General features: G+C 56.0%; 1 protein-coding gene across 1 annotated transcript; it reads left to right on the top strand.

Moving 5' to 3' along the window:
• Positions 1-139: 139 nt before the first annotated feature.
• On the top strand, positions 140-17,482 carry GBA2 (glucosylceramidase beta 2; the record flags this gene model as incomplete). The annotated part of the gene is given in 18 exon segments (XM_084278525.1): positions 140-531; positions 5,058-5,149; positions 5,361-5,476; positions 5,591-5,809; positions 7,103-7,342; positions 7,734-7,836; positions 10,569-10,722; positions 10,976-11,101; positions 11,208-11,392; positions 11,736-11,840; positions 12,498-12,605; positions 12,846-12,997; positions 13,148-13,254; positions 13,375-13,517; positions 13,841-13,956; positions 16,960-17,151; positions 17,234-17,440; positions 17,444-17,482. Coding segments are annotated over 18 exon segments (2,796 nt in total).
• Between the last annotated feature and the right edge of the window lie 5,154 nt (positions 17,483-22,636).

Raw genomic sequence — 22,636 nt, 5'->3', positions numbered from 1 at the left:
CGGGCTCGGCTCGGCAACTCTCGGGACTGGCTCGGCAGCGCTCGGGCTCGGCTCGGCAGCGCTCGGGCGTCGTTCGGCAACGCTCGGGCTCGGCTCGGCAGCGCTCGGTAATTCTCGCCGGCCGCTCGGGCGGCGCTTGATGACGTTCGGGACTCGTTCGGGAGCTCTCGGAGCCCGCTCGGCAGCACTCGCCCGGCCACCCCGGGGATCGCAGGTCGCGCCGGCGCGCGGGGCACCGTGCCCCGGGGGCGCGGGCGGGGCGTGGCGGGGCGTGGCGGCGCGCGCCGTGAAGAGGGCGCGCGCGGGGCGGGGAGGGGGCGCGGTGATGGCGGCGGCGAAGGAGAAAGAGGAGGAGGAGGCGGCGGCGGGGCCGCTGGTGCAGCGGTATGAGGGGGCGGCGAGGGGCCGCGGCGTGGCGGCGGCTGGCTGGCGCGTCTGCCTGGCGCACCGCTTCGAGGAGCTGCGGCAGCCCTACGGCGCCGCAGACGTGCCGCTCCGCGACGTCCTGCGGCATGTCGGCCTCGCCTTACGGTACGGGGGAGGAGGGGACGGGGGGGGTAGGCGAACGGTAACCGGGAACGTGGCGGGGCGGGGGGGAAGGGGCGTGGGAGCGCCGCGCCGCACTCGGACCCCCGGTGCTCTGGGCGGCTGGCGCCGGGCAGCGCCGGTGAGCGGAGGGGCAGAGCCCGGCGGGTGGCGGAAGCTGCAGGCAGCGGCTCCGCTCCCTTGGCGCCGGGAGCGCTGGCGTAGCAGAAGGAGCTGGGAAGGCTCAGGGCGGGGGGCTGGTGGCGAGGGGGGTGGCGGTGAGGGGAGCGCACCCGCCTGCACCTCCCCCGTCCCCGAGCCGCGCTGCCGGCGCCCGTCACCGCTGCGTCTGGCCTGGCCGGCGCCGGCCCCTTGCATAAGGCACCTTTGGGCAGATGGAGGGTAAACTCTGGCTTAGCTGGGAGGGGCTTTGAAATGCTGCGGGCTGGGCTTGGGAACCGGGACTTCTCCCGTCTGTGCGCTGGGGAGAGCTGCAAGTCCCCAGGACAAGGGTGCCTGGGAGGCGCTGCTGCTGCTCCGACCTTTACACCGCTGCCCGGGTGCTGGCCGTGCCTGTGGACCTGTCGGGCTGAACCTTGGAGCCGATGGCGGCGAGACTCGTTTCCTCGTGCCGCTGTTACATCTTCTCGCCTCCATTTCCCGAGCCTTTTCCTGCACGGTGTCCTGGGAGGCTGCTGCTTGCCAAGCCAGTTCCTGCGAGGCCTGATGATGGGGCAGATAGTGGACTGCTCCGTGGTGCAAAGCTTACTGGTCTGACCCGAGACATCAGTGTCGTTCCCCCACCCCTCACCCCCGGTGCGGCGTCCCCTCGGTGCAGCATCCCTCCCCAGTGCAAGGGGAGGGTGAGCACGGGTTGCCCGTGGCAGATGAAGGCTGCAGGAGAAGCCACTGTGGCAGGTTGGGGTTGAGTTGAGCGTGGGGTGCTGGTGGTCAGCTCCATGCTTGTTGGGGAGTGTCAGAGGGGGGGCATTCCTGGCCTCCTCTCACTGGGGTCTTGTGATGGAAGCGGCTTGTTTCACAGCCCTAGAAAAGGGTTTTAAGGGCTTTTCATCAGGAAGCTGGTAGTCAAACCACTGCGTCTTCCCCATGTAAAGTTTAGCAGGCAGCTTTGTGTGTGGCAAAGCTTTGTTGCAAAGGAGACTCCAGCTGATGGAGAAAAGGAGAGGAAGGGCTGGAGCGGCCAGAAATACCTGCTTGGGTTTAAACTAAAAGCTGAGAGTGATGGTGCTGGCTGGTGAAGGGCACCAAATGCAGGAATCCAGGGATGTGTGGGAAGCTGCGTGCTCCCGGTGTTGGTGGGCACCTGCCTGTCTGCCCAGCGGAGGCAGCCAGCTGCTGGTGCTGCAGGGAAGCCTGGAGCTTAGTCCCATGGTTTGGCATGTGGATCATAGCATGGTTTGGGGATCATAGCATGGTTTGGGTTGGAAGGGATCTAAAAGATCACCACGGGCCAATCCACCTGCCATGGGCAGGGACACCTCTCACCAGACCAGGTTGCCCAGAGCCCCGTCCAGCCTGGGCTTGAACCCTGCCAGGGATGGGCCAGTCACAGCTGCTCTGGGCATCCTGTGCCAGGGCCTCACCCCCCTCATAGGGAAGAATTTCTTCCTAATACCCAATCTAAATCTACCCCTTTCCAATTTAAAACCATTCCCCCTTGTCCTATCGCTACACACCCTTCTAAAAAGTCCCTCCCCAGCTTTTTTGTAGTGGTGCTGGAAGGCTGCTGAAAGATCTCCCTGGAGCCTTCTCCAAGCTGAAAAACCCCAGCTCTCTCAGCCTGGATGTGAACCTCTGGAACCTTGCAGGTTGGCGTGTCCTCCCCCAAATGACCTGTGATGAGCAGCACCCCTCACACCCACTCTTTTCTCTCTTGGGCACCCATGATAGGGATGCTGGGAATGTGGCATGGCTTGGAGCATCAGGTGCAAAGTCACCTGGTACAGGTGTTCAGCTGAGATGGCTGGGGAGTACCTTGGGATTCTGTGTGTCCTCAGCTGCTGCAGCCTGGGGCCTGGCAGAGAAGCCACTGTGTCCTGGTTTGACCTGTCGTGATGTTAAACCTCTGGCTGATGGGTGTCCTTCCCTGCAGCCCCTGCTGCCAGTGGTATGGCCAGGAGTGTTGACAGCCCTGGGGTGGAATTTTCCTTAATTGGGGCTCATTGGGGTAACTCCTTCATTGGGACACACACAGCAGCAAATACAACTGCAGTGGATGCTGGTTGTCCTGGAAAGGGGGGTCACAGCAGAAATCCAGAATGGCTGGGAGTTGTCTGGACAGGTTCTAATTCGGCTGCCAACTCTAAGGGAAATAAATACCCCCTGGCCCTGGCAGGCCTTTTTGGTGCTGCAGCTGTGGGAGAGCTGCTGAAATCCAGTAATTGGGCATCAAGCACCTTCTCAACAGAGTCACAAGGTTGGAAAAGACCTTTAAGATCACCAAGTCCAACTGTTCCTGTCCTATGCTAAACCATATCCCTAAGTACCTGTTCTGCCCTTTTTTTAAACACATCCAGGGGTGGTGACTCAGCCCCCTCCCTGGGCAGCCTGCTCCAGGCCCTGACAGCTCTTTCAGTAAAAATTTTTTTCCTAACATCTAATCTGACCCTGCCCTGGGGCAGCTTTGTGCCATTTCCCCTTGTCCTGTCACCTGGCTGAATGACCATCGCCCACCTCTCTACAACCTCCTGTCAGGTCATGGTAGGCGGTGATAAGGTCTCCCCTCAGCCTCCTCTTCTCCAGGCTGACACTGCAGGGAAAGGCTAGGAGGGGAGCAGTTTGCAATTGAGATGGCAAACAGCTCAACTGGGCAGTGGTGGGCTGTAAATCCCAAACCACTCCTGCTGCATGCTCCTGGAAAATCTATTTTGTGAAATCCCTGTGTCACCTCCTTTCCAAGGAGCCAGGGTGTCACACCAGGCCATGTTGCAGCTGCTCTGCCAGGGCACCTCATTTCCCATCACCAGAAACCTGCTGGGGAAGCAGCTGGGTTGGTTCTCTGATGCTGGGCTAATAAAAAAAGTCATTTCCTTGAGAGAGAGAGCTAGCATGCTGCCAAAACCTTGTCTTGGCAGGGTGAAGCCAGGACTGTCTCAGCTGGGAGAAGAGCAGTTGCAGCAGATGTAGCTTGAAGATAACAGCAGGCCCTGATTGATCTGGGGCGGTCGTGCAGGACAGGCTGGTTCTTGTGGTGCCCTGGACCTCTGCAGGCAAAATATCCTTAAACAGTCAAATGCAGAGTGAGTCTGTAGGAATGGGAGCCGGCTGCAGTCAGGTCCTGTGAGATTGCAGCCTGGAAGATCACCTTCAGAGGGATTTGGGGACCTTTAGATGTCAGTGGATAAGGGTGAATGTCCAGAGGCCATGCAGCCAAAGAGGCAAGCATGGGTTGGTTTTTCTGGGGAAGTGTGTGAGAGTAGGGCTTGTCATGGGAGAGCGTTTTGCCCTTGCTCCTGGGGGGGGTGGGTTACATGTCCCAGGAGGAATTAGTGCTTACCTATTGCCCTTCACCTGGGCTCTGCATCCTGTGACCCACCCAGTTGGGACAGGCTGTGTGCTTCGGGCTGGGGTGAGGCAGCTTTCTCCTCTCAGCAGTACAGCATCAGTGCCTGCAAGTAGCTCAGGGACGTCACCCATCATGGGGGCTACCATGCCCCCACTGCCCACCCCGCACCTGAGGCTGTGGAGCAGCCTGTCTGCTTCCCTGGGGAAGTCCAGCAGCTTCTTCTGGACAGGCAGCTGGTTTCCGTAAGCTAATTGCCTCTATATGGGAGATTTAACTTGGGGCAGCTCGTTAGCAAAAGCCAGCCCTTTATGAGAGCTGACTCAGAGCCCAGCCCTGCTCCTCTTGCCCGGAGTGGTGCTGGCGCACCCAGGTGCAGCTGTGCCCCTGTTTGGGTGTCTCTTGGTTCCCAGGCTTTTGGGTGGGATACTACCTGGAGTGCAGTGCCGGTGTGGGAGCGGAGGTGAGTCCCTATCCCTGGGATCCTGCCAGCTGCAGGCAGCAGACATCACCCCTTTCAGGGCAGCGCTGTGCCGTGCTGTCTGCCCCCGGGATGTGGCACTGGGATGCAGAGGGTTGTGTGTGACAGTGGTGAGTGATGTGGAGGAGCAAGACTCATGTCCCTGGAGCAGCCTATGTCTTCTCTGGGCTGTGCCTTTGCTCGCAGGCCTTCCATAGCAGGACGTGCCCTGTCAGTCGTGGAGGTGGTGGTGATCCTTATGCATGTTCCCAGTTCTCTGTGGGCATCTGAGAAAGCTGCTGGCAGAAGGCAGGAGCCCTGCTTTTGGGTACCAGGGCACTCTTTGTGCTGTGCCCTTGCAGGCAGCCATAGCTACCTGAGCCCAGCCTGCTGACTGAAGCATGCTGCAGATGGATGGCAGGGGCTGCTCTGCCACGTGCCCTGGGACACCGGTTCCTGCTGCAGACCCCTGCGAGAGGGGCAGCTGCTGGTCACCTCCTGCCCAGTGGCGCCTGCTCTCATCCTCTTTCATGTGTCCTTCCCTTGCAGATACTTCAGGTGGTGGTACAAGAAGACCCGCATTGAGAAGAAGTCTGCCTTCATTGACCTCTTGTGTGCCGTTCCTCTGCAGCAGATCTATGGTCAGCCTCTGGTTTGGGCACTGGGGTGGTGCAGTGCCCAGTGTGCTGCATGGGCAGGGATTCACGTGGGCTCATCGAGGGGCTAGAGGAAGGGGAGCAGGTCAAGGAACTGCTGGGGTGCGGGCAGTGCCATGGGGCTCCCAGAGCTGCAGGGAGGTTCCTTGGGCCAGGCCCCACTGCGAGGGGTGCTAATTTCTGGTGTCTTTGCCAGGGTGCCCGCTGGGTGGGATCGGGGGAGGCACTATCACCCGTGGCTGGCGTGGCGAGTTCTGCCGCTGGCAGCTGAACCCTGGCATTTATCACTACGAAACAGTCATCGCTGACCAGGTAGGTGCAGTGGGGTCTGCGAGGGGTGCACATGGTGCTGCAGCAGACCTGTGGGGTTGAGGCACCTGCTTTCGGGCTCGTCTCACTTGTTCCATGTGCTCCTCTCCTCCCCAGTTCACGGTGTGCCTGCGTTGCAAGGGTCAGACAGTCTACCAGCAGGTCTTGTCTGTGGAGAGACCCAGCACGCTTCAGGGCTGGAACTGGGGTTACTGTGGCCACTATGCCTTCTACCATGCCCTGTACCCCCGTGCCTGGATGGTCTACGATCTCCCAGGGCAAAACGTGGTGCTCACTTGTCGCCAGGTCTCTCCTGTCATCCCCCATGACTACAAGGTAAGGAGGGGATGGCTTCACACTGGTTGCAGCTTGTCCCATGGGATCACTGGGCTGGACCACACTGCAGCAGCCTGGCTCCTATGGGGCAAGTTGGCAGGCGTGCAGCAGAGCTGCCTGCCGGGACTGGGGTGTGGGGTGCAGGAGGGCAAGATTGGCATAGCAGAGACAGGGCTGTACTGTGTGGTGCTTGATGGGCCCCATTTTGGTGGCAGAGCCTTGGAGCTGGCGAGTTTCTGACCTCTGAGCACTGCCTGTGCACCCGGGGGTGCTGTGCTGGAGGAGTTCCTTCTCCCTCCTGCCCAGATCAGTGCTGCTTGGAGGCACAGCCAGGCTTCCCACCTCGTTCATGTTCCCTCCCAACCCAGTCTGTTCTGTCCTAAGACCCTGTCCCTAGTGCCAGATGTGTGGCAGGAGGACCCTGGAAGGCTTTGCCTGTCCTGGGACAGTTGGTGCTGGAAGGGTTATCCCTTTTCCCTTGTGCTTAGCTCTGGCAGCTGCTCCTTCCCCCTCTGACCTGTGCTTTGACTCTGTACTGCTTGTTCCCTGCCTTTGGCTTTGTCCTGTGACCATGCCAGCTCCCATCCACCCAGCATAGGAGGTCCAGAGCTGTGGCCTTGCTGGCCAGAGGTTCCAGCAGTAGTGCTTTGGGAAGCCTCCAGCAGGTTCTCCCCGGCTGGTTTGTTGGCTGGGCGTTCCTGAGAGTGTTTTAGCTGGCTTCTGCCTGCCGTCCCCGAGGGAAGAGCTGCTTGTGAGCTGGGCTTTCCCAGCTGGGCTTTCCCAACATTTTCCCCTGTCTCTGCTCAGCAGTGCTCCCAGGCAGGAGGAACCCCTGAGCAATGCGGAAGCTCTGGACAGCAGCAGGGGATGCCTCTCCACTCCTGCTGCTGCTCCTGCTCACTCCCAGCCCCAGGCGAGGGCGGCAGGCTGGCTGTGCTGCTGACATGCCTGACCTTCCTCTTACCCCAGCGAAGCACGTGAGCCTGTATCAACCTGTTGAGCAGACGAGTGGTGAGACACCTGTCTGAGCCTTAATCACTGCTTGCCTTCTGTGCCTTGCCCGGTGTGGGGCTTGCTAGCCCAGGGTTTGTGATAGGAATTTCTGCATTGCCTGTGTCCTAAATTCCTCTGCTGCTGCTCCCCAGCTTGGCAACAGGCTCCAAGGCTGAATTGTTCCTGGTGCTCTTGCTCCTGCTGTGTCCTGCGTGGTCTCCCCAGCAGCAGGAGAAGCGATGCTCTGACAGTCAGCTGGGGAGCACCAGCCCTACATGCACTGTTATCTCTCTCTGCCAGGACTCCAGCCTGCCTGTGGCAGTGTTCATCTGGGAGGTGGAGAACGGGAGGGATGAGGATGTGGACGTCTCCATCATGTTCAGCATGCAGAATGGCATGGGAACCAAGGAGGACAAGGGAGGAGGGCACTGGAACGAGCCCTTCACTTTTGAGAAGGAGGGTGAGCGTGTGGCTGGAGTCCTGCTGCATCACTGCACACATGTGAACCCCTTCACCCTGGCCATCTCTGCCCGGGAGAAGGTAAAGGGGCTGGCACGAGTGGTGTGGCTTCTACTGGTGGGGGGGGTTGTACAGCCCTGCTGAATGGGGGATGGGGGGAGATGGGATTGTGCTTCCAGGCAGCTGGTAAAGGGTGTGTGTGCAACAGTTTGGGGTCAGCACTGGTGCTCAGCACTTGCCTCACTGCTGGAGCAGGAGTTGGGGATGTGACTTCGCTGAGGGCACCTTCTTTGGGAGGGGGTGCCAGGAGAGAAGCTGCAGGTGAAACTTACAGGCTAGCAAGTGAGTAGCCTTGGAGTCAGCAGCGTGCAAAGAGTGAGTTTGGGGTCCTGGAGCTGTTGGGGTGGGTGTGGGGAGAGGCTGCATCTGCACCTTAGAAGTACCAGCCCTTGATGATGCTCTTCCTTTCCAGACGGACACAGGAGTCACCCACCTCACGGCGTTCAATCCCGCGGGATCGGGTAGCGAGGTGTGGCAGGACCTCCTGTGGGATGGCAGGCTGGATTGCCCCGCTGGTGAGTCCTTCTGTCCTCTGTGGGGTGGGTGGAGGGGGAGCAGGGGCAATGGGTGGCCATGCTGGCTGCAGGGCACCCAGACGAGGGTGTATTTCCCTTCCTCCAGCCACCTTGGTCTGTTGGTGGTGCTGTGGCTCATTCCTAGGCTTAGGGTGTATCCAAATTTCCTGTTACTTGTCACACTGTCCTTGTTGCAATACTCCAAAAGCTGTTAGCTCCACTCTGGGGCTGTCCTCAACTATACTAGAGAGAGTCCAGGGGAGGGTAACGAGGATGGAGTCTGGAGGGGAAGTCTTACAAGGAGAGGCTGAAGTCCCTTGATTTGTTCAGCCTGGAGAAGAGGAGGCTGAGGGGAGATCTCATCGTGGTCTGTGGCTTCCTGACAAGGGAGAGCAAAGGGACAGGTGCTCATCTCCTCTTTGGTGACCAGGGATGGAACCTGAGGGAACAGCAGGAAGCTGAGACAGGAGGTTTAGTTTGGATATTGAGAAGTGGCTCTTTACTGAGAGGGGGGCAGGCACTAGCACAGGCTCCCCAGGAAAGGGGCCACAGCACTGAGCTTGGCTGGGTTCAAGAGGCATTTGGACGATGTGCTCAGTCCCACACTCTGACTTGGCTGGTCCTGTGTGGAGGCAGGAGTTGGGTTTGGAGATCCTTATGTGTCCCTTCCAGCTCAGCTCTATATTAATTGCACATGCTGGTGTTTAGCCTGTGTAGGGATGCACACCAGATTGAGATGCTGGGATGATGCCCAACCACCTTCCCCAAATTCCCACTGTTGTCCCAAGAGTGGGGCTGGTACTCGGTGTGCAGGGTGCCCGTGCACACGCAGAGCAGAGGTGCTGCATTGTCTCTGCCTGCACAGAGGGGTGCTGGGTGCTAATTCTGCACTCCTCCTGTCACAGGATTAGACCCCCCCTAAATTTACACTAGTGGGTTGGTAATTGCTGCATCATCTACTATTGGTCGAGTGCATTCCAGTTTGCATGTGTGCTCCTTTAGGGTGTGTGGGGGGTCATTTGTACAGTCCTTTAATTGGGTGGGTGGTCTGAACTCCCCCTGCCACCTTTCCCTTTCCCCCAGTTACTGGGGAACCTCAGACCTCTCTGGCAGTGTCCCAGCTCTGGCATCTCCTGGGGCAGGAGGTCTCCCCCTTATCAGTCCTTATCAGCTCCTATTCAAGACTACTTCTTAGCAAAGCAGGGCTGTACATTTGATCCCAATTAAACAGTGCCTGAGGACTAACCCAAACACTGTCCCTGTGAACTGGGAACTTATGCTTTCTAGGTATCCCCACTGTCAAGTCTGCGAGCTGGGCCCCATCAGACTCTTTCCAGCAGGCATTTGGCAGTCCTTGTAGTTTGATGCTGCCACCAGTGGCTGTCCTGTTGTCCTGGTATAAAAAAGACAAGGATCTCCTGGAGAGAGTCCAAAGGAGGGCTACGAAGATGATTAAGGCCCTGGAGCATCTCCTCTGTGAGGAAAGGCTGAGTGAGCTGGGGCTGTTCAGCCTAGAGAAAAGACTAAGGGGGGACCTTATTAATGTTTATAAATATCTTCAGTATGGGACACAGGGGTAAATGGTCAGCCCCTTTGCAGTCCTCTGTGGAGACAGGACAAGGGGCAATGGCTGCAAGTTGGAGCATAGGAAGTTCCACACCAACATGTGGAAAAACTTTTACACAGTGAGGGTGACAGAGCCCTGGGACAGGCTGCCCAGGGGGGTGTGGAGTCTCCTTCTCTGGAGAGATTCAAGACCCATCTGGACGCCTATCTGTGCAGTGTGAGCAGGGGAGCTGCTTTGACAGGGGGGTTGGACTTGATGATCTCTCGAGGTCCTTTCCAAACCCTAAGATTCTATGATTCTGTGACCCTATCAGTTCCCTGAAGGCCTCTGGTATTCCCTTGATACTTGTACATCGTACTCTGCTCGCTCCCTTGGCAGAAGCCTTGAAGCAGGGTGGTATCTCCTGGCCCTCACTGCTACCCTCTTACTGTGATAGGTCACCATTTGCCCGATGTCTCTGCTGGCTCTTGAACAAGGGTGATGCTGACAAACTAGTGATGTTGGCACTGGGCCTGTGCAAGGTTTCTTGAAGCCCAGATTATGTAAATAAAGCGTTTACATAAATATTTCCGGAAAACTGAGTTTCCTGCCTAAATATGCTCAGATCTCCAGGCTATTGGGATGTGGTTTTCCTCTGTGCGTGTCAGGCATTATCGTAGTCAAGATCTGTGCTTCTGTCAAAATTGTTGCTTTAATGACTTTGCCAGGACACATGTCAGGACCAGCCTGTAATTACCCAGCCACCTCCGTGCTTCTCTGAAATATGGGCGCAGTTCAGCACCTTCCAGAAAGCTGGAAACGATGACTGTCCCTAGAAAGTCATAGTGTCTCTGAGTGCGGTGCAGTTACCAAGTCATGGGGTGCTCTGTCTTTTCCACTCATGCCCGATGGCTTTTCCTGCCTGATTTGTTCCCCTGCTTTGATGACTTACTCCTTTTTCAACCTCTCCACCCACGGCAGGTATTTTTTTCCTGCTTGCAAGAAGCAGTTACTCACGTGCGGTAATGTCATCCCTTAAAACCCTGAGGATGTCCCCTCCAGGCTGCAAGGGAGCTGGGGCATACCCAAGTAGACTCATACCCCTCCTTGAGGTGCCTGGGAGCATCAGTCACACCCCCCCAAAGGGCTTCCATGTTAATTTGTGAATACTTTTTTTTCCTGGTAGGTAAAAGCAGCCCAACGGTGAAGGGGGAGGTGACAGCAGCAGCAGTGTGTGCCAGCTGCAGGGTGCCTGCCAAGGGTCACAGGACACTGGAGATGGCCCTGGCTTGGGACATGCCACGTATTCACTTTGGCTCCAAGGAGAAGCTGCACCTCAGGTGGGTGGGTTGTGTCCAGCAGGACTTAGCTTGAGTCCCCCAAAGCTCCATTCTCCCTGCCTCTGGGATCGAGTGCTGCCTGGGGAGCCTTGTCCCACACTCACAGCCTGGGGAGGGGACTTTGTCCCAGCACCTGCTCCTCCACACACAGTCTTGTTGTCCTGGTGCCCACTGTAGTCCAGCCCCTCTCCTGTGGCTGGGTGGGCTCCCCAGCCTGAGCCTGCAGCATACTCACCAAACCCCTGCTTGGCAGGCGGTACACCCGGTTTTTTGGCAGCGGAGGCGATGCTGCTCCTGCCCTGTCACATCACGCCCTGACACACTATAAGGAGTGGGAGAAGAAGATCGAAGCATGGCAGAAGCCTGTCCTGGAGAACAGGTAGGGTAGATGGAAACACCTTCCCAGTGGCCTCCTGGGGCTGGTCAGAGGAGGAGCATCACCACCTCCATCTACCCCTGTGGCTGAGTTTCTCCCTTGCCTGCAGCCAGCTGCCGTCGTGGTACAAGTCGGCCCTCTTCAACGAGCTGTACTTTGTGACAGATGGGGGGACCATCTGGGTGGAGCTGCCCCCAGACTGCTGCACTGAGGACCTGCAGGGGCCGGCGGGGTCTGGCCTCTCCCACCTCCTCCCTGTCCTGCGGGAGTACGGAAGGTTTGCTTACTTGGAAGGTAACTTGCAGGGATGGGACGGATGGTCCCAACTCAGCCCTTCCCTGTCACTGTCACCGGGTGCTTTTAGCCTGCTGTGGGGATGCTTTTTGCAGCCTGATGGGTAGGGAGCACTGCTATTCCCAGCAAACCCCCTTGCTGGACCCAGGCCCTGTAGGGTATGACATGAAGTCTTCTCCAGACCCCGGGATCCTATATATGTAGAATAAAACTTGCCTCTAATGGGACCCTCTCCCTGTGCTGGCAAAGAGCCCTCCTGGGCCATGAGGGAGAGAGAACTGCCCCTCCTTTCCCCTCCCTGTGGCATGTCTTCCATCCCTCACTGCCTCCCCGGTCCTTCCAGGCCAGGAGTACCGGATGTACAACACCTATGATGTCCACTTCTACGCCTCCTTCGCGCTCGTCATGCTGTGGCCCAAGCTGCAGATCAGCCTGCAGTATGACATTGGTGAGTGACCGAGGAGGCCCCGACCTGCTGATGTCTTCACCTCGGGAGGAGATGGGGGGTTTAGAACAGTGTCTGCCATACAGAGCTGTGTCATGGAGCCAGCATTCCTCTGCAATTGGAATTCCTCTCCAGCTGGGCCCAGGCCTTGCAGACACTGCTGCTGCTCAGCATCCTTCTGCCCAGCACTGGGGGATGCCCTCATGCTGCAGGGGGGTGCGCAGCTGACTCTGCCCTGGGGGAGTCCCTGGTTTTGATGAGCTGTCTCTCCTCTCTCTCCCCTTGCAGAGGAGAAGCATGGAGCTGTTTGCAGACCCCAGTGCTTTGAGTGGGCTTGAAAGCTGCTCAGTTGGTGGCCCGGCCAGTGGTGGAGCACAGCCCAGGATGGGATGTGGGAGGGCTGAGCCCACTAGGGTTCCTCTGGCCCCGGGTGCTCCACCGCTTTGCTTGTGGGAGTGGTGACAGCTGCACATGCCCTGCCAAGGGGAGACTGGGAGCAGGCTGGTGTCTCCTCAGCCCTTCGCAGAGGGATGTGTTCCTGCAGCCAGAGCTCCAAAGGGCAGCCTGGTGAGCTGGTGCCTGTGGCCCTGCCTGTGCCTGGAGTTTGCTGCTGCAGTGCTTGCTGCCTGTCTGATGTCTGTTGCTCTGTGTCCTCTCCAGCTGTCACAGTGATGAACGAGGATATCGAGCCCCGGCAGTACTTGATGTGTGGTCAGACAGCCCAGGTGAAGCTGAAGAACGTGGTGCCGCATGACATTGGGGACCCAGGTGAGGGGTTTGACTGGGTCTTCTGGGGGGCAGAGGGGGTTGCAGGGCTGCTCACACAACTTCTCAGGGTAGTTAACTCCCCAGCTGTGGGAAAGAGGTATGATGTGTGGAGTACATTCTGGGAATGGAAAGCTTGGGTTGTTTGGGGTGTCAGTGAAGACCACGCTGCATGGAGGTTGTACAAGGGAGATGGATGTTCATTGCTTGCTGCCCTGCTGCATCTGCTCTGTCCTTGCTTAGGTGACGAGCCGTGGCAGCGTGTCAATGCCTACCTGATGCACGACACAGCCGACTGGAAGGACCTCAACCTGAAGTTTGTGCTGCAGGTGTACCGTGACTACTACCTGACACATGACTTCCTGTACCTGCAGGACATGTGGCCAGTCTGCAAGGTACTGGGAGGAGGTCAGACCGTGGGTCATTCATTCCCTTTCCCTGGGAGCTGTGTGACATCCCCAAAGGGTGTACGCTCCCAAGCAGAGTGCAAGGGGCAGCAGAAAGCTGCCAGGCTGCTGAGTGACCGTCTCCTGCCTCTCCCCCAGGCTGTGATGGAGTCGGAGCTGAAGTTTGACACGGATAACGATGGACTCATCGAAAATGGTGGCTTTGCTGACCAGACATACGATGCCTGGGTGGTGAATGGGGCCAGGTGAGCAAGAGAGGCAGGTGGGGGGGTGCAGTGTGGAGAGGTAGATCAGAGCTAGGGGTGGTGGTCCCTATCTGTGGGGTGTCCTGTATCACCAACGCTGCTCTCCTTTCCCTCTGGCAGCGCCTACTGCGGCGGGCTGTGGCTGGCAGCTGTCTGCATGATGTGCAAGATGGCAGAGGTGCTTGGGGACACAGAGGTCCAGCAGAAATACACTGACATCCTGAGCAGGGGCAAGGAGGCGTTTGAAAGGATGCTGTGGAATGGTGGGTACCACCCTCGCCTGGCCACCTGCCCCTTGGGAAGGGGATGGTTCCTCTTTGGGTCTTGGAGCCTTGTTGGGGAGCTGGGAACAAGGGAGGGAGGGGAGATGCCGGCCCTCCAAGTGGAGGGGAAAGAGCAGGTACTGGGGGGAAGAGAAAAGGTTTGGAGGTCTGGGAGAGGAAGAAGAGCCATTCTGGAAAATGGCTCCAGCCTTGTGGGGAGAAATGTCGGGGTGGCATGCATCAGCCAGGATCCTAAACTATCAAATTTAAACTTTCCTGGGTTTGTGGGGTTTTTTGTTTTTTTGGTTTTTTTTCTTACCCAGGAAAGTACTACAACTATGACAGCAGTGGGAGTGACACCTCCAGCAGCATCATGTCAGACCAGTGTGCTGGACAGTGGTTTCTTGGGGCTTGTGACCTGGACCAAGGGGAGTTTGAGGTAAGAGAAGGGACAGCCCAGTGCAGGCTGGGACCTGTGGCAGAGGGAGAGCAGCAGGGCTGGTGTGTGGCATGGGTTAAGTGTTACGGGCTGGTGTGGGTCTCCAGGCCACTGTGCTTGGGTGGAGTCTGCTGGATGCAGGTCAGTGCAACCTGTCTCAGATCAATGTCTGTTCCTGGAAGGTCCTACCAGAGTTTGCTCTCAGCAAAGTGCTATACAAAAACAATAGGAAAAATGTGTGTGAAATTTTCCATGCACTTGCTGTCCAGTTTAAAGTCCTAAAGGAATATTTTAAGGGACTAAGGTTTATTTGGGGCCCTGAAGTCTGTTGCTTCTCAGTTGCAAGATAATTAGTTGGCTGCAGACTCTTATCTGATGGGGTGGTGAGTGGAGCTGCTGTTGCTGTACCACCTGGAAGAGAGCTGGACAGTGGGGAGCTGCTGTATGGGTTGGTTATGACCTGTAGACAAGTGTCAGAACAAAGCTGTCTGTGCTGGTGATGGAAAGGCAAACACTTTGCCTGACTGAAGGAGGGGGAGTGGTTCTTGGTTGCGTGAGGGTGATGGACCTGTTGCATGCTGTTGGTACCAGAGGGGAGCTTGAAGCGACCTTTCCAGGAAGCAGCTTGTGCTCAGCACTGTGAGGTTTAATAAAGAATGTGTGCTTGGTTGTGCCCTCCTGCTTTTCTCCCCGTGTGGGTCCCTAGGGCTGGGACTGGGGCTGTTCCTGAGGCTCCAGGCAGGATCTGGCCTGGCAGCAGTACCCAAACATCCCTTTTTGGGGAAAATGGAAACCTGGTACAGCCCAAATGCATCTCTCACTTTTCTGTGGCCTCAAGCTTTTGTTGCTGAAGGTCACATCTCTTGTCTCTGCTGTCTGAGCTTTTTGCTGAGTGGAGATGGGACTGGTGAGCTTTTTTGCTTTCTGTTTCTGTGCCTGGCGAGGTTGGTTGGGTTTTATTCCTGGGGTGTTCTGATCCCTTCCCTGGCTGGCAGCACTCCTGTCTGTAACCTTGTTACATACAAAGTAAGAAAACCCTGTGACCCCAGCCCTGAACACCCTGTGCCCCAAAACCTTCAGCCAGCGATGGCTGCTCCACACCACCCCTCTGCTGCCCACTTGGGCTTCTCTCTGGCCCCACACAGGGCAGATGGCTGTGTGCTCGTGGAAGCTTGGCTTTAGCATCCATAAAAATAACGTGCTGTTTCTCCTCTGAGCCTGTGAGAGCTGCTGGGCTGGGCTGCCCAGCCACCCTTGGCAGGCTCCTGGCTGGTGTCATCCCTGGTGTCAGAGTCACAGAACTGTCGGGGTTGGAAGGGACCTCCAGAGCCCATCGGGTCCAACCCCCCTGCCAAAGCAGGTTCCCCAGGACAGGTCGCAGACGGGTCTTGAATCTCTTCGGAGAAGGAGACTCCACACTACCCCGGGCAGCCTGTCCCAGTGTCCCCTGGTGGGAACCAGGCACGTCCTTGGGTGGCGCTGATGAGCCCGGCGCAGCCTGGCCGTTCCCTGTCTTGCAGGTAGATGTCACCGTTGCTTCATGACATCGCTCCCGATCGCGGTCACCCTGCCAAGCTCTTGTTACGCCTTCCTTGCAGTTGGGTGGGTGTGGGATGGAGAGGATCCAGCTCACCCTTTGCAGCATCACCAGGTTTTGGGCTCGGCTGGATCACCGGGGCAGGATTCCTGCCGCGCGGACCCTTCCCATTGTTACCGCCGATAACAATGGCAGTGCAGCAGCTTTGTTTGCTCCCGGCTCTCTGCAGAGGCTTTCCACCTTAACACAGTCCTCACTGCCCTGCTGCTTTTTGTCTGGGCTGGCAGGTGTTTTCGTGCTTAGGTGGGGTTGGTAGTTCAGGGTTGTTTTTTTGTTGCTTGCTGGGTTTCCTTTTTTTTTTTTTCTCCTTTTGGCAAGACCTTTCTCAGCAGGATACCTCAGTCCCTTCTCATAACTGTTCTGTGCTCTTGGACATAATTTGTTAAACAGCTGCTTTTGGTTTTTTTCTTTGCTTGCTTTTTGAGGGGAAAGGTTTTTACTTCCTCCTCCCTCCAGCAGCTGTTTATCTAAGCAAGCACTGTTTGCATCCTGTGAGTATTTCACTTTCACTTGAGAGAAAAGTTTCTGAGGCTCTGCTGACAGATTCAGGAAAACATTGGGTGCCCTGTGTGCCTCAGCCCTTCATCCTCAGGCTGCCCCTTCTCTCCCCTCAAGCTCCTCTTGGTCCAGGCAACAAGCTGTTGCATCACCACCAGTTACAAAATGTAAGGGGGCAAAGTACTTTTGAAGTTGTGTAAACTTAAATCCTGTTTGTGTTCTTTCCCCCTGAGCTGAATTTTGGGTGGGTTTTTCCCTCAAGATTCCCAGCATTTACCCAAACAAGCTTACCAGTATCCACAGTATTCACTTTGCAGCTGCAAGATGCAGTCTGATGTCATCAAACTGGCTTTTCCATAATCTTTCTCTCTGGCAACCTCACTCATCTTCCCTCTCCAGCCTTGCTGATCTCAGACCATGCTTCAGCCACCTCTGGTCCGTGTCCCATCTGGAGGAGACATTGCAATGCCTCTTGCAGATGGGCTGAGAAAAGAGCACAGTGGTCTTAACAGGGGAAAAAAGAACGTGCCTCAGAGTAACTAGCCTCAGAAAGGAGCATTGGTAACCATAAAACAAGTTGAGGATGGTGTGGTTGGCCAGGTCTCAAAAGCAATGTGAGGGGAAGGTGGGAGGCTGTTTATGGAGACACACTAGTTGGACTGAGCTATCAGCTTCCCCAGGAGGAAGGTGAAATGAAGTTCAGCAGATCTTCTGTTGAGCAAGTGCTATTTTTTGTCTGGTCTCTTCAGGGAAAGAGGCTTTTTAGCTTCCTCTTGTTATTTTCCTGAGTTTGCAACCTGCAGTGAGCAGCACTGACTTCTTCCTCATGCAGACCCGGAGTCCCAGACTGCGGGATCTGCCTGTGTGCTGAGCTGAACCCCCCCCCTGCCCCCGCTCTCTCCACACAGGTCTTCCCCAAAAGTCATGTTGTCAGTGCGCTCAAGACTATCTTTGAGAAGAACGTCATGAGCTTTGCTGGTGGCACCATGGGAGCAGTGAATGGCATGAGGCCTGATGGGGTGCCTGACACCTCCAGCGTGCAGTCCAATGAGGTGTGGATTGGTGTGGTCTATGCCTTGGCTGCTACCATGATCCAGGAGGTGAGTGCTGATGTGCACCCCTTGGCACACGCTGCCTCCTTGCACTCTGAGCTCGCTGATGGCAGTGTTCCCTCTGCTGCAGGGGCTGGTGGAGGAGGCCTTTCACACAGCAGAAGGCTGCTACCGGACGGTGTGGGAGCGGCTGGGAATGGCTTTCCAGACGCCGGAAGCCTATCGGGAGAAGAAAGTCTACCGGTCCCTGGCTTACATGCGTCCCCTTAGCATCTGGAGCATGCAGCTGGCCCTGGAGCGTAGAGCTGGCCAGACACTAGCACCCACACATCCACACTAGGTCCCCATCCACCCCGGAGCCGGTGCATTGTGGGGCTGAGAGGGGCCTCACGTGGTGGGCAGGGACCCTTCCCCCCTCCCCCCGCCCCACCTCTGATAATACTCACATTGCTGTTTTCCTTCCCTACCTCCACTACATGCCCTTCATCTGGGGGGGCTTCCAGCCACTGATGGTGAGCACGAGGAGGGGACCAGAGATGCAGGTGATGTCTTCTTAGAGGAGAGAGCGGTGGGATGTGGTGGCACTGCTGGACCCTGTGCCCCTTCCCCATCACTCAGGGCTCCAGTAGCTTACTGGCCCCCCAGTCATCCTCCACCAGAGCTTGTACCTTGCCCAGGAGCATAGGAGACCTTTATACTTTAATCAGTGGGCTGGGTAAGGTGAGAGGGGGCCTGCAAGGCAAAAATAATAAAACTCTGTGTGTGTGTGTGTGTGAGAACATGGGACTGGTGCACACAGGCACATGGATGCTGTAGCTGTCCCTCCATTATGTGACACTGCGAACTGACTAGCTCTGCCCCAGGGCACCAGCCTCAGGAGAGCCTGTGGCAGATACAATCCCAAGAGGAGCCCTGGCTCCTCACTGGTGACAATCGGAGCCCAAGCAGCAGGTCCTGTTCTGGTGCTGTGGCACCCCTCCCTGCTGGTGCTGGGGGTGGGCAGCAGAGCGCATTTAAGGGGATAAATCACTTTAAGTTCTTAATAAATTTGTCCAGCTGTACTTTCTCCATTTTCTGTGTCGTCTTTGCCACGTGCACAAACTGAAGGTCCGAGTTCTTGTTGTTCCCCCTTTTCTTCCTGGCCTGGAGGGCTGAAGGGGCGGGGCAAGCCCCGATGCTGGGCTGGCTCTTGCTCTGCTCTGCTAAGGGGGGAGAGGGCACTGCTTCCCCAACACCCCCACTCCCCAGTCAAGGTGCTCACTAGTGCATCCTGCCCCTTCCTCTCATGCCTGGAATGCAAGCATTCTTTCTGTAAATACTTCTGTGAGGAGCAGCGCTGCTTCAGTACTGACCTTTGCCTCAACCATGTCTCCTCCTGCCTGGGGCTTCCTTGGTGCCTTGCTTTCTTTTCCTCCTTTATCTGCCAGTGCAGCTTTTTGAAGGCTGTGCCTGCCCACTTTGGGTGAGATGGAGCTGCGCCCCCAGCTTCGGCTACATGCACTTTTGGCACCCTTGAGACCTTTTTTGCTCTAATGCCGTCCCTTAATCTGCAGGTGCTCTTGAGGGGTGAGTGGGAAGTAGCCAGTCCCCCTTCAGCCTGTGCCTGCCCTGGGAGCCAGTGCTGGCAGGGAATCGCTGCAGTGGCCCATGCTGCCAGTGTGTGATAAATGGCCTTTTCTTTACTCCCTGGGAGAGTGTTCCTGTGTCTGCCTGAGCAGAGAAACAATGTTATCCGGGAAGGACAAGTTGTCCCGGATGCGGCTTCCTCATGCCAGCTGCTCTCATCATCCCACAGCAGAGCCCAGAGCTAGTGGAGAGGGACCAAGATGCTGTCACTGGGGAGAGGCTGGAAGGGAATGGGAGGGGTGCAGGGACACCAGTGGGGCTCACCTGGCCTGCCCACATCCATTTGTCTTGTTGTTGTGGTTTCACGTGTTGGCAGTTGCCAGGGACATGACATCCTGATCCAGCTGGCAAGGAATAAATGCAGGTACCAAAGCCAGCACAGCTTCTGGCCAGGCTGGGCTGGTTTGGGTTTTTTTGCTATGATCCCTCAGCACTGCTCCTTAACCCCAGACTGCGTGCAAACTTTCCTGCAATGGTTGGGACTTCACAGGGTGACCTTGTATCGGGATATTTCTGCTCTTTCCTTCTTTTTAGACTCTTATTACCTCAATAAAACTTTTATCAGATAAAGTTCAGCTTTTATCAGCTTCTGCATGGGGATGGCTGTGGGCTGGGAGGATAATGCATGGGTAGAGACACATCCTTTCCGTAACATTCCAAGGCTGACTCGATCCCAAGTTGAGCAGCAAGTTTATTCATTAAACCTTGCCTCTTATCATTCATTAACCCCTTCCTGTTACTACTCATTAAGCTTTCTTGAACCCAGGCATACATGGGTTTAAACCACAGCCCTGACACTTTTTTAGGTGCTTCAGCACTTTTGCTTTGGACTCCTTCCCTGGCTGCCCACTCTCCTTTGCCCACTCCAGGCCGCACTAGGCCTCAGGCATGGCATCGCAGGATTTAGCCGTGGTAATGATTGCCAGCCCTGAGCCACTTCACTGGCTGCCCTTTGGAGAGGGCAAACCCCTTGGAGGTACCCCCAGCGCTTAGGTTATTTCATTTTTTTTGGCTCGGGTGAAGATGGTCAAGAAATCTAATGCCTGGAGCGCTGAGGGGATCCCTGCGCCTCCCTGCAAGATAGGCTGCTGGTACGAGATTGTTACGTACAGGAAAGAAATGAAGGTTGTGGTCAGACAGCACCAACACCCTTTGTGCGATGCTAAAATAAGCCTACTTCTGCAAATGAGCTGTGGGGTTGCCATCAGCAAGCAGCAGTGCCAGCGTTGGAGACCTTGTGCGGCCCATCTGTTCTGGTTTCGCACTCGTGCTTAGTCAGCACAAAAGGGGGCTTGTCAAGGAGGGGTAGTACATGTTACAAGTACTGTTCTTGTTACTGTTCCCTTGCTGTCCCAGTAAACTGTCCTTATTCCACCCCCCGAGGTCTGCCTTTTTCTTCTGATCACAGGGTCACAGAGCTGTAGGGGTTGGAAGAGACCTCCAGAGATCAAGTCCAACTCCCCTGCCAAAGCAGGTTCCTCAGCACAGGTCACACAGGGAGGCGTCCAGATGGGTCTTGAATATCTTCAGAAAAGGAGACTCCACACCCCCCTGGGCAGCCTGTCCCAGGGCTCTGTCACCCTCACTGTAAAGAAGTAATTCTCCTCCCTGTCTCACCATGGGAGGAGTGAGCGAGCGTCCCCTTGGTGCTCAGCTGCCAGCCGGGCCTGAGCCACAAGAACTCCCCTTTGGTGTCAAACATGGGGCACAGGGTGTCAAGGCAACAACAGGTCTGACCACACTACACATGACAACACAAAGCTGTTTTGATTGTTTATGATGTTAGGTGAGCAGCCACTGCTCACAACAGGGTTGCATTCGTTAATGAGGCTGCGGGATGCAAGCCCGTGCTCGCTGTATGTATTCCCTGCGGCTCTATTTATCACCTCTGGGAGAGGGGTCTGGCTGTGCTGTGGCACTGCTTGCTGCTCAGTGCTGGGGCCTGGCCGGTATCTGCCAAACATGGCTGTGTGTTAGGCAGCACCCTTGCAGGGAGGAGAAGGGAACACAGAGCAACAGGCACTGCGACTACTGGTGATGGCCACCAACGCTACTCAAACACTGTAGGCGCTGCAGTTGCACCCAAAAACCAACCCATGCTGGTATCGGTCACCCCAGTACACAGGAAGAAATACACAGAAAGAAGCAGTGTAAAAAAATCAGTAAGGGATGACGATGAACCAGGGCCATCATGAAACGGGGAAGAGGCAGAACCAGAGGTCATCACCCGATCCCTGTCCCTGAGAGAGCTGCAAGGTGTGTGGAAATGTTTCAGCTGCTTTCCATGTAAGCACATCATTACCTGGCTGCTCCGATTCTGGGATAACAGAGCTGGTAGCCTGGAATTAGAGGGTAGGGAGGCCAAGCAGCTGGGATCCCTGTCTAGGGATGGGGGCATGGACAAGGCAATTGGAAAAAAGACACAAGCCTCTGGAGGTGACTTCTGGCACATGCGAGGGAAAGGTATCCCTTCAGTGAAGATGTTGTATGTAACCCAGGCAAGTGGACTGCCATCTTGATGAGGAACTGACTGAAAACCCTCATTCCCTATTCCCTCCCCATCCCTGTGCTACAGTTGGGGGGGAAGAAGAGCAAAATCATGACTAAAGTTAAGTATGCTAAGAAGGGAGGGGTGGGGGGAAGGTGCTTTAAGACCTGGACGCACTTCTCATTACCCGACTCTGGTGTCACTGGGGGTGGAGTGTAGTGTAAAAAATTAGTTTATTTTGTGTTGAGTCTGTTCTGCCCATGACACTAACTGGAGAGTGATCCCCCTCTGTCCTTATCACAGAATCACAGAATCACAAGCTTGGAAGAGACCTTTGAAGATCATCGAGTCCAAACATTCCCATCATATGCTAAACCATATCCCTAAGTACTTCATCTACCCTTTTTTTGAACACATCCAGGGAAGGTGACTCAACCACCTCCCTGGGCAGCCTGTTCCAGGCCCTGACAACTCTTTCAGTATTTTTTTTTTTTTCTAATATCCAATCTAAACCTGCCCTGGCACAGCTTCATGCCATTTCCCCTTGTTCTATCTTCTGTCACCTGGCTGAAGAGACCATCGCCCACCTCTCTACAACCTCCCTTCAGGTAGTTGAATCCTAAGCCTAATCCTAAAACTCAGTTGAATCCTAAGCCTATCAACATATATTGTTGATATAAAATATGATAAACATACACAATATGATAAACATAGAGTTGAATCCTAAGCCTATCAGCATATATTTTCTCCCCTCTTCATCTGAAAGGGGAGCGATGGAGGACCTTTGGTGGGCATTTGGCCTCTAGCCGGGGCCAAACCACCTCACTTCTGCAAGAAGGAGCCAGAAGCTTTCTGCAGGCCCCACAGAGCAAACAGCAGCCGGCTCAAGGCTGGACCTGCCACTGACCAAGGCCGAGCCCATCAGAGATGGTCACAGCACCTCTGAGAATCACATTTAGGAGAAGGAACCCCAAGCAGCTGCTTTTTGCCCCCAGAGAAGGGAATGAGAAGATGTAACAAACTCTGCAGGCACCAAGGCCAGGGAAGGGGAGGGAGGAGGTACCCCAGGTGCCAAGAGAAAGATGTCCCTACAGCCCCTGGAGAAACCCATGGTGGAGTGGGGTTTCACCCACAGACCATGGAAGATGACAGGGAGCAGACATCCCATCTACTGATTGGCTGATTGGCACCTCTACGCACCCCAGGCACAGCAGGGGGGTGCCAAAAGGGTGTCAAAAAGGATGACATCCCCTTGAGAGGAGTTTCCTCTCGCTAAACATCCATCCTGGTAGTCACTGACCTGCAGGAGCCAGGGTGTCCCATGACGTGGCAGGGAAATACGGGCAAAGAGGAACAGTTCTGTCAAGCATTTCTGGGAATATCTGACTGTAACCACTCAGGAACATCAGATTCAGAAAC

The sequence above is a fragment of the Gallinula chloropus genome, assembly GCF_964237585.1.
Source record: "Gallinula chloropus genome assembly, chromosome: Z".
Classification (NCBI taxonomy): domain Eukaryota; kingdom Metazoa; phylum Chordata; class Aves; order Gruiformes; family Rallidae; genus Gallinula; species Gallinula chloropus.
This window is presented reverse-complemented; position numbering and strand designations above follow the sequence as displayed.